Raw genomic sequence first — 17,717 nt, 5'->3', positions numbered from 1 at the left:
TTGGACCTCACCGTACAACTTTTTACTACAAAATCAACAAAGCACACGTTAAAAAGATTAAAACCTTTTTCTCAGTCCTTCTGCCTGACAAAGCACCCTTTAAACTAGAGATAAAATAATAGAATAAAATATTTATGCAATAGAATAAGATGAACTTTTCAAGACACTAAAAGCAAGATTAAAAACAAAATTAACATATTTACAATCCTTCTCCCCTTCCCTCCCTTTTTTTAAAGGTTCAGGGTTTGAGTTGAACATTTGGACAACAACTCTTTATAAATTAAATGTGTAAGTAATCATTTATCAAAGGAAGACTTGGCAGAATGCATTAAATTAAATTATGTCCCTGGATAAATCTTTAGCTTGCTATAGGTCACAGCAAAACCCTAACAGCATTTCCAAGAAAACCACTTTCCCTCTCTATTAAAAATTGAAAATAAAAAGCAAACACACACACAAACCACGTTGCCAACTGTTCCAATGTGAAGACATTCCAGTGAGTTCGACTCTTAAGTGCATTTTTCAAGACCCGTAAAGCTCATTCTTGTTCTTCATTTCTCTTCTTATTCAGTTTTTTTCTGAAAGCTTTAAAGAAGGGGACACACACACACATACACACCCAAAAACAAGTTTGTCAGAGTAAAGGGAGAAGCTGCTAAATAATGACAATTTTCTCTCTGCTACTGAAAACAAACATCTAGTGAAAGGATAAATCAGCACTGCTTAATACGAAGCTGTAATTGCTAAATATGTCTGAACTAACCAGGAGCCATATTGATGCAGAAATGCATCACAGCAAAAGGCAAAATGTGGTTACCCAGGTAGGACAAGGTCCCAGGATAAGCTGTTTCCGACCTCAAAATCTGTGCTTGGTGATTTTAACCGCTTTCAATGTCACTGCTCACAACACAAGGGCAAAGAGGTGTGTGTGTGTGTGTGTGTGTGTGTGAATGATGAATGGTAAGTGAGATGAGCACAAGGTTTATCATTCTTCTCTTCTTGAATTGACATTCTTCTTTACTCTCACTAAAGGTTGAACTACACATTACACTCCTCACATGTTGAAGGAATCTTGTATGAAAACTGGCTGCTTTAATTCTGCCAGCAAGCCGCTGGGTGAAGCTATATAATGCCTTGACAGCCTGTCTGTCTCTCTTCTGTCCATCCGTCCATCCATATCTATCTATCTATCTATCTATCTATCTATCTATCTATCTATCTATCTATCTATCTATCTATCTATCTTTCATCTACCCACCCACCTACTAACCTACCTACATCCATCTTCTATCTGTCTATATCTATCATCTTATCCATCTATCCATTTGTCCATCCATCCATATCTCTATCATCCATCCATCCATCTACCCATCCACCTATCTACCTACATCCATCTTTTGTCTGTCTGTCTGTCCGTATCTATCTTTATTCATCTATCCATTTGTCCATCCATATCTATCTGTCTTTCTGTCTATCTATCTATTTATCTATATCGTCCATCTATCTACCCATCCACCTACCTACCTACATCCATCTTTTATCTGTCTCTGTATCTATCTTTATTCATCTATCCATTTGTCCATCCATATCTGTCTGTTTGTCTATCTCTATCATCCATCCATCTACCCGTCCACCTATCTACCTACATCCATCTTTTATCAGTCTGTCTCTGTATCTATCTTTATTCATCTATCCATTTGTCCATCCATAACTGTCTGTCGTCTGTCTATATCATCCATCCATCTACTGACCTACATCGATCTTCTGTCTGTCTGTCTATCCATATCTATCATCTTATCCATCCATCCACACACCTACATCTCTCTCACATCTTATCCATCCATCCATCCATCCATCCATCCATCCATCCATCCATCCACCTGCCCACCCATCCATCCATCTACTACACCATCCCAACATTTGCCTACCTGTTCCAGATATCTCCAGCTATGTCAAGCTCAGAAGTGGCCAGTTTAAACAAGTGTTCTCCTTTGGTTTTTGTTTTCTTTTTAAGTAATACTCTCAACAGGAAAGAATTTGCCACCCAGCAGGGCTTGTGATGTTCTTTTGATGGGACTGGAAATGAAATCACAGCTCACCTAGGGTGCTACTCTGAGGTCCACTGAGTCATAGGCCGATGCTCTCATCAGCTGAAGAGGCCTCGTAAATAACATTCGCAGTTCTTCGTAGTTTGGTTTTTCTTCATATTCCAAAGTCATTACTTGTTGCAGGTATTTCTGTATGGATTCTTTAAAAATCAATCAATCAGTTAATCAAACAGACCTCCATGGACGACGATGAAAAAAGCTGGCCTCTCTAAGTAACAATTGCAGTATTTGTGTTGTCGCAACTTATGGCTTACATCAATGTTTTTTCAACATGGCAACTTTCAGATGAGTGGACTTCAACTCCCAGAATTCCCCAGCCAGCAAGTTGCCAAGTTGGAAAACACTAGATTAAAAACTATTGATTTTTCTGACCCAGCTTGGCAATGGTCTTCCTGAAGACTAAGCAACAGAGGCTTTGAGTGTGTAAGAAATCCCAAGAGTCAATCTCACAACATTTTTAACCTGCCTTTCTACATAATATTCACTCAGAAGACTGGCAAAGCACAGCAATAAAAGTAAAATGGAGAATTATAGTACAATTGTTCGGCTTGGTTGATAGATTTCTACAGTGGTCTTGAACCCAGGACTGTCCACATTCATGTAAATTCAAAAGGAATAGAAATCAAAGCAAATTAACTTATTCTTGGTGGATGGGCCATGGGCTCATTAAAACAAAGTTTGTACCTGACAACATCACACTGAATATTTATAGAATATTCAGGGCCTGCTGTTCTAGACAATAGGAAATGAGAACCATTTATCAGGATGTCTCCCAGATATGTAAATAAGACAAAAAAGCAAATTGCAAGTCACAGAAAGTGCAGCACAAGGACGCAACTTGCCTGCTGCAACAGTGGGGATATAACCTGGGATGCCAGAACTCCTAACTGCAAATCCTGCAGCGTTTCTCAACGGGGGCAGCGTTTAAGATGGGCGGACTTCAGCTCCCAGAATTCCCCAGCCAGCTGCCCTGTCACAACTGGCTGTGCAGGGTCGTAGCTGGTTATTTCTCACTGAGAATATAGGTAGTCCTCGACTTACAACAGTTTGCTTAGTGACCATTCAAAGTTACGACGGCACTGAAAAAAAGCGACTGATGATCATTTTTCACGCTTACACCAGTCGCAGCTTTTCCATGGTCACATGATCAAGAGCCAGACACTTGGCAACTGGCATGTACTTATGACGGTTGCAGTGTCCCATGGATCATGTGATCCCATGTTGCAACCTTCTGACAAATGAAGTCAATGGGGAAGCCAATTTTGCTTAGCAACTGTATTGTAACTTAACAATTGTAGTGATTCACTTAACAACGGTGGCGAGATAGGTCATAAAGAGGGGAAAAACTCACTTTAACAACTTAGCAACAGAAACTGTGCGCTCAATTGTGGACATAAGTTGAGGACTACCTGTAACATGGAGAGAGCTGTTGTGAGAACAACTACGAAGTGGTCAAAGCATTTAAGACATATATTGTTTCACAGTGCTTTCCAGTCCTCTCTAAACGGTTTACAGTCAGCCTATTATTCCCCCAACAATCGGGGTCCTCATTTTACCGATTTTGGAAGGATGGAAGGCTGAGTCAACCTTGAGCAGGTGAGAATCAAACTGCCAAACTGCCAGGCAGACAGCTGAAGTAGCTTGCATTACTGCCATTTTAACCACTGCACCACCAAGTAACCCTCTAAAAAGTAAACCCTAAAGTGAAAATGAGAACACTAAAATGAGAACACGTCAATTCGCCTTTACCTGGTAAGGCTCCCCAGCCAGAGGACAGTCTTGGATTTTTGATAATATCCACTTTGTACCTACAACAGAAATAACAATCAACATGAATCTCTTAAACAGGCCGAGATGTACAGCTGAGATGAGACTTGTGCATTGACAATACACATTGACTTGAGTTGATGGCTGTTCGCCAGCATCCTGGGGCCCTACGACTGTCCTTTATCAGGGTTCTGCCCCAAAACAGTATTTACACCTGAAGGCTGGCAAAACTGTGCCTGTCAACTCGTAAATCATTCCTAAACCTGTTTCCGAGTTGCCATAAGAAGGAGGGAGTGGGGTGGGGAAGGCCTGAAGAGCAGTGCAGCAGATGAAGGCCAGAAGCACATTCCACGCTTATCTTGTGGAGATTGTAGCCTAGGCTACTGGATCTTCTGCCTGCGAAAATCCTTTATTGGAAAGTGTGATTGATGACACTCAGCCGTGAAGGTGTTTCATTGGAGAATCTGATTTATGACATACCCAGGGGGGTGGGGGGAAACAGGATCATAGGTGATATGTCTCAGAGTTAGCTTCATATGGCCAGAACATGTTGCTCCTAATAAATCTTTTGAATTCTTTTGAAGCTTGGCTCGAGGCTCATGATTTAACTAGGGCAATCGCCGGAACCCTGACAGTGCCTCTAGAGGACCACTGGTTAAATGAAGGACCATGGCGTTTGCTTTAACAATACCGATTCGCTTAACCAGTATGGCAAAAAGAAGTGCTAAAAAATCAGGTTGTCATGCAACCAACCTGTTTTATGACTGCCATGAATTTTGACCGTGATGGGACAGCCCCATTACGGTTGCAATTGGGATATTATTTGTATAACAATTGAGTTACTAACTTAATCCACTGCAGTGATTCATTTAACCATTGGGGCAAGAACGGTCGTAAAATAAGGCAAAATTCGCTTAACAAATGGCTCACCTAGCAAACATAAAATTTTGGGCTCCATTGTGGTTGTAAGTCAAGGACTCCCTGTATATGGTAGCTTGCCCGCTAGGTGTTTGGGGAATTGTTGTTTTCGCTTTGATAGCTCCTTGGTTAGGCTGCTGCTTCTGGTTTAGTATTTGTGTATAAACAGACAGCAAACTAGCACTCCTTTCTAGCATTTGTGTTGTTGGATAATAAAATATCTGCAAGCAAACAAACTAATTCCAGGGAGTATCAAGGACATTACGGTTCAGCCCTGAGCTACAGATGTTCTAGTCCCGTGATGGCGAACCTTTGGCATGTGTGCCACAGGTGGCATGCAGAACCATTTGTGCCGGCACTTGAGCCACAGGCAAACTTACCTCACTGCGCATGCGCACCTCACAGCTGTTTTTTCAGCCTGTTTGAGGCCTTTTTTGGCCTCCCAGAGGTTTGAGGAAAAGCTTTGCATGCCGAAAAATAGGACCATTTCGTCAACTTCCTGTATTTCCGGCCTACAAAGGCTGCAGCTTTCCTCAAGCCTCTGGGAGGCCCAAAAAGGCCTCAAACGGGCCAAAAATCAGCTGGGAGGCACGGTGCAGGGAAGGAGGTGGCGTGGGGGCGATTACACGCACGTGCACAGGGGGCATGGGAGGGCTGTGCATTGCCTTCTGGGTGCTGGCACGCGAAGCATGAACACAATTTTTGGCATAGGAGCCCCAAAAGGTTAGCCACTACTGCTCTATTCTATTGGAACCAGACAATCAAGCAGGAAACAACAAACCAAGGAGTAACCAAGGAGTAAGCAACAGCCCTACTGACACTGACAGGGCGAATTACTGAATGTAAATGAAGAGCAAAGCCCATTCCTTCTAGCACTGATGACATTACCTAGCTGGGTAATGAGACATCTCCAAAAAAACGCACCGAGCTCAGAGAACACCAAGGACCCCATAGGTCTCCTCCACCTCCTTCTCTCCTTCCTCCTCTTTGCAAACCCCACTCCCTTCTATCACTGATGATGTTACCTAGTTGGGTAATGAAACGTCTGCAAGGAAATAACCAACTCTCAGAGCACCAAAGACTTTACAGTTCAACTCTTGGTCTACAGACATTCTCTTCTATTGGAATTTTTTGTCTCTCCAGGATGAAAAATAAGGATGTGTGACTAAGATGAAAAAAAACCCAAACAGGATCCTATTAACAACACTCAGTAGGTACCGCAACCTTGGCTGGTGGTAGCTGAAATATCCCTTGCCTTTTTCCTAACAGCAGGCAGTTGCCAACGGTTGCAAGTGTGCACACACCTCTCTTTTTCGTCTGTGACCACGCAGGGATCTGTCAGGTCTGCAGACCAGGGAAGGGCACCCCACAGCCACTTTACCAGGCAGTAACCCAAGGATTCAAGGTCACTTCGACGGGACGGAGCTGTAAAGAACAAGCAGATCCCCATACGAAATATTGGAAGCAGACTTTAAAAAGCAGGCATAAAAGCTGCCTGGGTGACTTTGGGCCAATGACCAGGAGCTTGGGAGTTGTAGTCCTGCCTTACCCATGACAACTAGCTAAGAGACTTTGGGTCCGTGACCTGGAGACTGTGAGTTCCAGTCCCCACCACCCAGCCCTTAGCCATGAAAGCTGGCTGGGTAATTCGGTCAATCACCAAGAGACTGTGAATTCTAGTCCTGCTTTGGCCAGGAAAGCTGGCTGGATGACTTTCAGCCAGCCACACACTCTCTCACCCCAATTGAACTAATAAGGTAGTTGTTACTGTAAGGAAAACAGGAGGAGGAAGATAGGCTAGATGTGTTCGCTGCCTTGAGTTCTTTGTAAAAATAATAAAAGGGTGGGAATAAATAAACAGATAAATTTCCAAAGTTGATCTGTCTTGGTTATCAAGCAGCGAACGCAAGCTTCCCCATGTTTTAGAGGAGGGCTCTACGCCATGTTCAGAGATCAGCTGAGGACAACCCTTGATGTCAACATAATTTTGTGGAGTAGAAGTCAGCCCGGCACTAACACAGCCCGGTTGTGACTAGACCACGCTCAGTAGTGGGCCGTAGCCCAAAGGTTGTGCACCCCTGCCCAGGTTATTTGAAGGGTCGTCTTTCCCCAGTTACGTCTACTTGGCTTCCGTCATTCCTAATAAAGGAACTGTCGGCTTTGGAAGCCATATTAGCACCAGAAGCTTCCATGCCGCCACATTCCTGTGCCTGGGAAATTGGGAGGTGGGAGTTTGTAGAGCCGGGGTCTTCAAACTGGACAGCTTTAAAAGGTGTGGACTTCAACTCCCAGAATCCCGTCTCCAGTCACGTTAGCTCGGGAATTCTGGGAGTTGGAAGTTCCCAAGTCTTCAACTTGCCAAGTTTGAAGATCCTTGTTGTAGAGTGTAGGTAGTTAAGACACGAGAGCATTCTTCCTTGCAGTCAAAGTCGTGCCTTCCCTGCACCTGGATGAGGAGCGGTTATGGGATGTCTCCAGTTGGGACGGATGGTGATTGGACCAGGGGACGGACTAACGGGTGGAGGGGATGGATTTTGTGATTTTTTTAAAAAAAAAATACTGGAGGAAAATCCAGATCTCTCCGATTCGGGTTTTCCCAGATGATATGCCAGTATGTCAACTCTAATAAAAAGGGACCTCAGAGTCTTGGCGTTGGGGAGTTTGGTCTTTCTGGAATGCCGATGGGAATCTTTTGGAGTTCACGTCAAGAGGGCTTGTCGTGTTTTGGGGAGCTGGCTCAGAAGAGCAACCCCCCCAAACCAAGAAAGGCGATAGGGGCAAATCTAGACCTGCATTTGCAACAGGGTCTCACCAGCTCCCCTGTGGCTGTCCAGGCTGATGAACTCCAAGGTGCCTTCGTGAGGAGTCCGACTGCATTCCCTCTGCGGCACGTGTTTCCCTCCAGGGCTGTATCGGAAGGCGAAGCTGAAATCTGCTAAAGTAACCTGGAGGGTAAGAAGGAAGAAGAGCCGAAGAGCCTCAAAATAAAGCTACAGCGAACAACTTATCGAGCCCCAAATTCCTGTTGCTGAGTGAGACATCTGTTAAACGAGTTTTGTCCCATTTTATGATCTGTAACAGCCTGACTAGAACGCCCCGGTTTGCTCTCCTGCCCTCTGCTCCTTGGAACGGGGGCCAATTGACCACAGCCAACTAGCCGTGGCCAGCTTACCGGGGGCAATTCCCCCCCAACCAATTCCCCACCAGAAAACTCCCACAACTCTGATTATTTAGAATAATTTAAAAATTACTTTCATTTTGTCATGCACACTTCATTTATGAGCCCCAGTGGCGCAGTGGTTAGAGTGCAGTACTGCAGGGCTACTTCTGCTGACTGCCGGCTACCTGCAATTTGGCAGTTCGATCTTGACCAGCTCAAGGTTGACTCAGCCTTCCCACCTTCCGGGGTGGATCAAATGAGGACCCAGATTGTTGGGGGCAAGAGGCTGACTCTGTAAACCGCTTAGAGAGGGCTGCAAAAGCGCTATAAAGCGGTATATAAGTCTAAGTGCTATTGCGATTGCTCTTCCTTTTCTCCCTCCCTCCCTCCTTCCATCCATAGTGCACAGTGGTTAGAATGCTGACTCTGCCCACTGCCAGAAGTTCGATTCTGACCGATTCAAAGTTGACTCAGCCTTCCCTCCTTCTGAGGTGGGTAAAATGAGGACCTGGATTGTTGGGGGCAAGAGGCTGACTCTGTAAACCGCTTAGAGAGGACTGTAAAAGCACTGTGAAGCGGTATATAAATCTAAGAGCTATTGCTATTTTGTTCCTCCTTTTACATCCTTTCTTTCATTACTCTATTTCACCATTTCTTTGATATTACGTAACGTTGGTCCAGTGTCCAGTTGGCCGTGGCCAGTTGTCCTAGAGACTCTTACTCTTTTCCTTACCACAGTGAGATCAGCCGGATTCACATATATGTTTTCAGCAGCCAGATCCCCGTGAGTATACTCATTTTCATGAAGATATTCCAGAACGTCAAGCTAGAGGCAAAGAGAAAGGCGGATGTGTCAGCAATGCAAATTCCCGTTTTTCAGGACTGTTGCTAATCCAACTGCCTCTTGAAAAAACACCTTTGGGACAGCAGAGTCAGTTTTTTTTTTAACAATATCTTGAAAACCTCCATTCGCCTCCACATCGCTTTATACTGATTGGAACTAGGCAGGATCCTGTTTGAGATGCTTTCTCAGGTTACTGGTCTGCCCTGGACTCAGGTTTCTTTTATCTGATTGTTGCCTTAGTAAAAAGCTCTTCCTGTCCTTTAAGGCCATCCTTTCTGCCCATCAGAGAAATTCCTTCCCCACCCTAGGCCTTCCTCGCACCCCATACCAGCCTGACTGCAAACTGCAATACAGCTTTCTCCGTCATCTGGTTTTTGTTGTCGTCCAGGACTGACTGAAGAGATCGACCCAATTCGGGAAAGACCAGGAACCTGCCAATCAAAGGAGATTGAAGTTGCATGTGAATCTACTCTTGATCATCTGCTAGTTAAAAAACCACCAGGTTTTTAACTACACTAGGCAGGCTAGCGGGGTGGAATGCAGTCTGGATTCCCAGGTGGGAGGGGCTGCCTTCCCAAGGTCAAAGAAGTGGCGGAGCTTAAATAGTTTTGGTGGGAGAAAGAGTCAAGGAGGCTGCTCCCTAGCGATTTTCAGAGAAGGTTTTGTGCTGCAGATAGTTGCTTTAGTTGGGTGAGATTTCAGTCTATAGGTGAAGACCCATACAGGAAACTGCTCAGAAGTACAGGTAGTCCTTGACTTACAACAGTTCGTTTAGTGACCGAAGTTGCAACAACGCTGGTGAAAGTGACTTATGACCGTTTTTCACACTTAACAACTGTTACCGCATTCCCGTGGTCATGTGATTAAAATTTGGTGTCAACTCATAAAATATTTCTCTGGCCTTTTAAAGTTGCCAATAGAAAGGCAGGTGGGAATAGTGTAGCGGCTGCAAAAATCAAACTCAAACTCTCTTCATCACTGGGACTCACCTGTAGCTGTTCTCATGGACGCCAAAACCAACACATTCAGGTACCCCCAGGAACGGCATTAAGTATTGCTTCTTCCACTTCTCCACTGCAGGGAGAGATCAAACAGGACAGTGCAACCAAAGACAGATGTAGCGCAGCTTGGGCTGACAGACCCCCTCAAACTGCCCCACTCTGGAAGCAGAACAAGAAGAGACCCGAGATTTCACAGCGGACCAGGAGACGTTTGAGGACGGTGTCCTGTGTTCATGTCCCTACGACCCACTTATAAACACCCTCCAACGTTCGTTTTTACCTGCGACTTTCTTAGCAGCTCTCTGTAGAAAGTTCTGTTCGTTAAACAGCTTTCCCTCTTTAGCATCCTGAGAAAAGAAAGGGAACAGGTAGCGCTGAAGTTCTTGGACAAAGACAGACAGACATACGTATATACCTATGACAAAGTTGGGATATCTAGATCTATATCCCGCCTTTATGATTATTTTTACAAATAACTCAAAGAGGAGGACTCAACATACCTTCCTCTTTCTATTTTCCCCACAACAACCCTGTGAGGTGGGTTGGGATAAGAGAGAAGGACTGGGCCAGTGTCACCCAGCTAGCTTTCATGCCTAAGACAGGACTAGAACTCCCAGCCTCCTCGTGATTGGACTAAAATTACCCAGCTAGTTAAAACAGGATTAGAACTCCCAGTCTTCTTGTGATTGGCCAAAAATTACCAGCTAGTTTTCATGCCTAAGACAGGACTAGAACTCCCAGTCTCCTTGTGATTGGCCTAAAATTACCCAGCTAGTTTTCATGTGTTAAAGCAGAACTAGAACTCCCAGTCTCCTCATGATTGGCCTAAAATTACCCAGGTGGCTTTTTATATCTAAATCAGGACTAGAACTCCCAGTCTCCTTGTGATTGGCCTAAAATTACCCAATGGGCTTTCATGCCTAAGGCAGGACTAGAACTCACACTCTCCCGCTTTCTAGCGGGGTGCCTTAACCACCAGACAATATAGCTTCTTAAATATCTTAGAGGCAAATGAGTTTGCTGATCACTGGAAAGTAAGAAAAGGATTTCTTTGGACTCCCAAAAGGTTGACTCATCTTTCCATCCTTCCGAGATTGGTAAAATGAGGACCCAGATGTTTGGGGGCAATAAGGCTGACTCTGTAAACCGCTTAGAGAGGGAAGCAATTGTCTTGTTTTCAATTTTGTATGTGCATAAAACGTTGGTCGATGACAGTAATAAGCAGAAAGGGAAGCGATCCTATCTTGAGCAAGCTAGAAAAGCCACTTCAAACTCCATGGAGAAATCCAACGTTATATCTAACCCCAGAGAGATTTGAACTCACCAGTTTGAGGGTGTATTTGTGCTTTGGTGAGCGTTCCGACGTTAATTTGGCTGTGAAAAAAATAAAATAAAATGACAAATTGGTAGGGAATGAAAGAGAGGTACATTTATAGGCCCTTAAATGTGCAGGATCTAACGAAGATTTACCATTTGAGGAAAAAATGGAAATATTGACAATATGTCAGCCTACCCCTTCAGTTTATTTTAAGGTGTTTTTTTTTTTTTTGATTCAATACGACTCCAACCTCAGGGAGGGAAAACCTATCATTTTCAAGGCAGGTTCGCCTTCAGAAAAATACAGAGCACACCAAGGTGCAAGTTTTCTACCCCGCCCCACACACCCTGCTCCACAAATAGGTGATCCCCCCCTGAATACCTTCATAGATCAGCCCACGATCCGACTGGCTCAGAAGCTTCGAAATCCTCCACTTTTTATCGTTCAGGTCTGTCAAGATTTCACCCTCCGGGAGAGGCTCCACGCAAGGACACCTTTCCTTCTTCGGCGAGCGGAAAGCCGCCTTTCCTTCGTAAGGAGAGATGCTGATTTTGACTGGGCATCGAGAGAGAGACACGCTTCTACTCCACAAAAGCCAACCGGAAGTTCTTGAGGGGATCCAGGGTTTCGCCACCCGTCGTGTTCTCCAAGCGGATAAAAGGGAGGAGGACAGGTAGCCCTCGAAATTATGACCGCTGTTTTGTCTTTTAACGACCCCGTAATCCCTTACCAGAGGCAGCGTCTGGGCAATGGAATGGAGCTGAGTGTTTACTGGCCGGATGCCCTTCCTGTTGCCAATACAGAGTTCGCAACAGATAAATTACTCACTGTGCCCAGAGAGAGAAATAACTGCCGGTACCCAGGACTGAACTCATGGCCTCCTGATAGTGAGGCGAGAGTTCCATCTCTAAGCCACTGCACCACTCGAGTTATGACCACAGTGGAGCCCAACATTTATATGGCTAAGTGAGACGCTGGCTAAGTGAGTTTCCCCCCATTTTTATGACTTCCCTTGGCGCAGCCGTTAAGTGAATCACTGCACTTGTTCATTTGGTAACACGGCTGTTAAGTGAATCTACTTTCCCCACTGACTTTGCTTGCCAGGTCGCAAAAGGAGATTCCCATGACCCAAGGCCACTGCAACCGTCATAAATGTGAGTCAGTTGTCAAGCATCCAAATTATAAATCATGTGACAATGGGGAGTGCTGCAAGGGTGGTAAGTATGAAAAATGGTCATAAGTCCCTTTTTAAAATGCCGTTGTAACTTCGAATGGCCACTAAATGAACTGTTGTAATTCAAGGACTATCAATAATCAATTGGCAGAATGCCACGATACAACTAACACAATAGTTGGGACAGAACTGGCCTTGAAAAAGGCATGACTCTCTTTGGTGGGTGTGGCAGGGGAAGGATATACTGCAAAATCCCCCTTCCCTTCCCTCCCCACTAACCTGCTTTCCAGCTCCGTTCTCCTGTGCAGGGCAACAAAAGAAGACCCAGCCAATCAGCCGGGACTCAATGGGAGGCAGAGAAGAGATGGGGTTGCGTATTATTTCTTTTTTAAGGAGTACAGAATATATTAGACATGTTCTAGGAGTGTGGATATAGAAAAGGTTGGGAACCCCTGACTTAGTAGTATCTCATCCCTGTCTCAGTTCAAACCATGTTTTTAATACAGGTATCCTCAACTTATAGCAACATATTGTGACTGTTCAAAGTTGCAACAGCACTGAAAACTTACGACCTTTTTTTCACACTCAGTTGGTCACATAAACAAAATTCAGATGCTTGGCAACTGGTTCAGATTTAATGATGGTTGCAGGGTCCGAGGCAGAGCTGGTATCCAGCAGGTTCTGACCAGTTCTGGAGAACCGGTAGCGGAAATTTTGAGTAGTTCAGAGAACTAGCCAATCCCACTTCTGACTGGCCCCGCCCCCATCTCTTCTCCGCCTCCTGAGTCCCGGCTGATTGGCTAGGTCTCCTTCTGTTGCCCTGCACAGGAGAACGGAGCTAGACACAAGGACAGAATTTCCCCGAACGCCATCACTCTGCTAAACAAATAATTCTGTCAACACTGTCTAACTATTTACAAAGTCTGCATTACTATTACTGTTAATCTTCTCATCACTCCTTATCACTCATCCCTTCCCATTTGTGACTGTATGACTGCAACTTGTCGCTTGTATCTTTATGATTTATACTGACTGTTTCCTAGTATGATTTGATTGCTTATTGTACCCTATGACTATCATTAAGTGTTGTACCTGATGATTCTTGACTCTTGACAAATGTATTTTTTTCTTTTTATGTACACTGAGAGCGTTTGCACCAAGACAAATTATTTGTGTGCCCAATCACACTTGGCCAATAAAGAATTCAACTCTAATTCTAATTCTAGTCCTGACCATGTCCATAATTCCTTACCTTTTGCCTTTGGAGAAACGGATGCCACTGAGCTCTTGGGAGAAGCTTTGACAAAAGTTGAAGACATTTCCTTTTTCGGAAAAACTATCTCCACCTTTTTCTTCTGAGGCAAGAGCGGAAGCTCAACCTGGATGCCCTGGTTTAATTCTGAGCAAGAGAGGAGAAGACGCTGTTGGAGAAGCCAAAATGTTCACCGCTAAACCCCAAACCAGAAAAATGCAGCATGCTTGAGCAGCTATGGGTAGTAAAGGGGTCATTCATCTGTCTGCACATATGGTAGTAGCAGCCAGATGGGATGAGTGATTCTGAGGGGCTGAGACCCCAACCTTAAAAGGGAACCTATTAAAGCAGGGGTCCCCAAACTTGGCAAGTTTAAGACTTGTGGATTTCAACTCCCAGAACTATCAAAAAGATGTTGAGTCTCTAGAAAAAGTACAGAGAAGAGCAACCAGGATGATTAGGGGACTGGAGACTAAAACATACAAAGAACGGTTACAGGAACTGGGCCTGGCTAGTCTAGGGAAGAGAAGGACCAGGGGAGACAGGAGAGCAGTCTTCCAATACTTGAGGGGCTGCCGCAGAGATGAGGAAGGGGTCAAGCTATTCTCCAAGGTATCCGAAGGCCAGACAAGGAACAATGGATGGAAACTGAAGAAGGAGAGATTCAACCTGGAAACAAGGAGAAACTTTCTGACAATGAGAACAATCAACCAATGGAACAGAAGTTGCCCTTGGAAGTTGTGGGAGTGCCATCACTGGAGGTTTTCAAGAAGATACTGGACTGCCATTTGTCAGAAATGGTGTAGGGTCTCCTGCTTGGGCGGGGGGTTGGACTAGATGACCTACAAGGTCCCTTCCAACTCTGATTATCTGTTATCTGTTAACTCTCCAACCAGCTATGCTGAAGTTGAAATCCAAAAGTCTTAAAGTTGCCAAGTTTGGAGACCTCTAAGGGGCTAAAAGGTCGTAAAATGGGTCACGACTCACTTAACAACTGCCCGGTTTAGCAATGGAAATTCTGGGCTCAATTGTGGTTGTAAGTTGAGGGCTACTTGCATTAAGTGATTTGCGCAATGGTGTCACGATGAGCATCTCTAAGCCGAAGGGGGAATGACTTCCTCTTAGCCGATTTCCAGGCCATTTTCTCAGCCTTCAACTAACCCACGTGTTAATGAATGTTACACACCTTTTAAAGAAGGAGATGGAGTGATCTGCATGGGCTCTTCTTCTGGAACCGGAAGCCGGCCTCCACAGGCCGGACAGAAGTGAAACATTTCCTCAACTTTCTGTCCACATTGTGGACAGAAATTGACCATCCTGGAAAAAAGTCACCAACAAGGAAAAAAGAAGGTCAAATCCATCAAGTAACTGATGCAGACCGAAAAGTTGAATGTGCCCAGGGGAAACAAAAAGAGTATTTAATATATATACGGGCTGAGTACCTCAGTGAATTCCCTAGTAGTCTTTACCTACCAAACTTTTATTTTATTAGGGTGAAGAAAAGAGAAGTCCATATAAAAGAAATAAAATTGCTGGAATAAATATAAGACATACTGTAGATTGGGGGATATACCATGTGGATCCTAAATATATTTATTTTATTTTATTTTTACTCTTTTTTATTGTTTACTATTTTGCGATCTTGAGAAAGCTAATGAAGATAACAACGTACAATGAAAAATAAAATAGGTAGTAAGCTGAAAATGGAAATAATAAGGGATAAAGAATTGAAAATATATGTGAGGAAATGACTTTGATATTGAATTAATGAATTGAAATATGAAATGGACATTTATTTAAAGATTAGTGGAGTGGATAATAATTTGATGTGATATTAAATAAGAAAGTTGAAAATGTAAGTATGACTATGTATAAATGTTGTAATTTGGAATCATGTTGCTCGTGTTTCCGAATGTTTTGTTTACTGGCTAGGTAACATCTCCAGCGGAGTTTAGGGGGTGTCAGTGTGTGTTCTTCTGTTTATAAATTCCCCTAAACTCCGATGGCCAAGATGTTACCTGGCCTGGTAATGAAATGTTTGGAAACCAACCCACAAGCTCTGAGAACGAACCTTCACCCTCATCCTACACTTGATCTACGAATATTTGCCACTCTGGCTACTTCTCTTTCTCATGATCAGGCCCGAAATCTCTGCAGAAGACAAGCAAACTTGAGAACACCAAGAAAATAACCCTACCTTGACCTACAAATATTGTCCACCTTGGCAAATTTCCTTTGCTACTTATTTATACACAGTCTACAATGGTCAAAAACATCCTTTCTGGAGAAACCTTTATGTTCATGAGGCAACTGGACATTCTGGTTTTTCTTTGAAGACGTTTCGCTTATCATTCAAGAAGCTTCTTCAGTTCTGACTGGAGGGTGGGGAATGGAAGGACACAGATAAACCTCCAAGTGGTCTCAAGGACCCTCTAAAAAGGATACAAATGACCAGGTGTCTGCAAGGAGTATAAATCCTTCCATTCCCCACCATCCTGTCAGAGCTGAAGAAGCTTCTTGGATGAGAAGCAAAACATCTTCAAAGAAAAACCAGGAAGTCCAGTTGCCTCTCGAAAAAAAAGCACCTTTGGCACAACTGTGGTCCAGATGACAATCTCCATAGACCTTCATGTTCATGAGCTTTCTATAAAAAGGTAAAACCAAACAGGATCTTTGTAAGTCTTTTAACACCTAGAAAAGTACCTATTGTCTACAAAACAACGTTCTAGCTCACTTCATTTTGGCTTAATATCTTTTGCAGAGTCAAACAACCGCCCTTCCTTCAATAAATTATGATTATGCAAGGTAAGGGATTAATCAGATCTGGAGATCTGCAGTTGTCATTTCCCACATACTCTGAACTTTCTTTCTTCTACTTTCTTTCTCACCAGGCTCAAGATTGAGTCAGCCTTCCGAGGTGGTTAAAATGAGGACCCAGATTGTTGTGGGCAACAATATTGCCCCCAAGAATCTATAACTTTTCTATAAACCACTTAGAAAAGGCTGTAAAGCACTGTAAAGTGGTATATAAGTCTAAGTGCTATTGCAATTGTTCTTTTTCTCCTTCCTTTCTTCCCTTCTTTCCTTCCTTCCATGGTGCACAACTCTGCCCACCACCAGGAATTCAATCCTGATTCAAGGTTTTGACTTAAGCCTTCCCTCCTTGTGGAGGTGGGTAAAATGAGGACCCAGATTGTTGGGTGAAAGAGGTCGACACTGTAAACTGCTTAGATAGGGATGAAGCAGCATATAAGTAAGTGCTATTGCTATTACCCCTGGCAACGTGGAAATGTGTGGACTTCAACTCCCAGAATTCCCCAGTCAGCTTCCCCTATCCCCTGGCAACGCCAAGGCCCATGGGCAGGCGTACTAGATCGGAGGCTCCGGCCTATCCAGAGGCCTAAGGACCGCGCAAGGGGATACCCACCCGGCGCCCTGCCCGCAGGTCCTCTTGGTGGCCACGTCGCCCTGTTCGGCCCGCAGCCGCCGCTTCTGAGCCGCCCAGCCGGATCTCATAGTGGCGTCGCCTAAGGACGCTTTCACTTTCGCTTTCGTAGCGTCAGCGCGTCCAGGCTTCCGGTGCGTGGCCACGCCCTTTTCCTTTCCTGGCCACGCCCCCTGCCGTTTGAAAACTTACTTATTGCCCCGGGGGAAGAAGGCAAAAAAAAAAAAAAAAAAGGTATCGGGTCATAGAGAGCAGCTGGTCCTCCAAGATAGATGGGCCGTTTTCTCCACGGACCTTTATGCATGCCATGAGTTTTGGGCCTGAAGTACCTCCATCAGCCACCAGGGGCAGAACGTACCAAACGATGCATTTTTCCTATTTTCCTCACTAAAACCCCGGCCGGTCACTGAACCGTACAGCTGCCATGACTTTAATTTTTAATCCCAATCTTATTATTTTTTAAAATAAATAACTCAAGGCGATGAACGTACATATTGTTTCATCCTATTTTGCCCACAATACAGGCGTTTGCCTTAAGATTCCCCACCGAACGTGCAGTTACACCCATCAGCCACCAGGGGCGGCATGTGCCATAACACAACACAAGCTTCCATTTCGGGATAAACATTGTATTGCCATATTTCCTCCTTTGGAGGCTGAAATGTGTGACGTGAACCATCAAGAGACAGCGTATTCTGTATTTTCAACATATTGCTCTATCTTCCCCTTC

General features: G+C 44.3%; 1 protein-coding gene across 2 annotated transcripts; it reads right to left on the bottom strand.

The window, feature by feature from the left end:
• On the bottom strand, positions 1-17,089 carry VRK3 (VRK serine/threonine kinase 3). Of its 2 annotated transcripts, none has more exons than XM_087912466.1 (14): positions 16,816-17,089; positions 14,729-14,859; positions 13,543-13,689; positions 11,498-11,644; positions 11,123-11,172; positions 10,079-10,145; positions 9,787-9,871; positions 9,126-9,228; positions 8,687-8,779; positions 7,606-7,738; positions 6,098-6,218; positions 3,858-3,916; positions 2,100-2,248; positions 1-585 (listed from the first exon to the last, which is right to left on the bottom strand). In XM_087912466.1, exons 2-13 carry the CDS (start codon positions 14,856-14,858, stop codon positions 2,100-2,102), a joined length of 1,284 nt encoding a protein of 427 aa, XP_087768592.1. In that variant the 5' UTR covers position 14,859; positions 16,816-17,089; the 3' UTR covers positions 1-585. The 2 variants fall into 2 exon arrangements, with proteins under 2 accessions (XP_087768592.1, XP_026559968.1); XM_026704183.2 differs by having other exon boundaries at positions 16,970-17,089.
• Between the last annotated feature and the right edge of the window lie 628 nt (positions 17,090-17,717).

The sequence above is a fragment of the Pseudonaja textilis genome, chromosome 14 (assembly GCF_049901715.1).
Source record: "Pseudonaja textilis isolate UNSWEBS1 chromosome 14, rPseTex1.2, whole genome shotgun sequence".
In the NCBI taxonomy this organism is placed as follows: Eukaryota; Metazoa; Chordata; class Lepidosauria; order Squamata; family Elapidae; genus Pseudonaja; species Pseudonaja textilis.
The sequence above is the reverse complement of the archived record's forward strand: the minus strand, read 5'-3'. Positions and strand labels throughout refer to the sequence as shown.

What these genes read in the sequence shown, in the direction of transcription:
- VRK3 (XM_026704183.2), bottom strand. Translation starts at nt 17,058, where the DNA reads ATGAGATCCGGCTGGGCGGCTCAGAAGCGGCGGCTGCGGGCCGAACAG. An exon ending in ACAAATACACCCTCAAACTG is followed by an intron (nt 10,146 to 11,122) that starts GTGAGTTCAAAT and finishes TTCTTTTCTCAG; the next exon opens with GATGCTAAAGAGGGAAAGCT. An exon ending in ATCCGGCTGATCTCACTGTG is followed by an intron (nt 7,739 to 8,686) that starts GTAAGGAAAAGA and finishes CTTACCCTCCAG; the next exon opens with GTTACTTTAGCAGATTTCAG.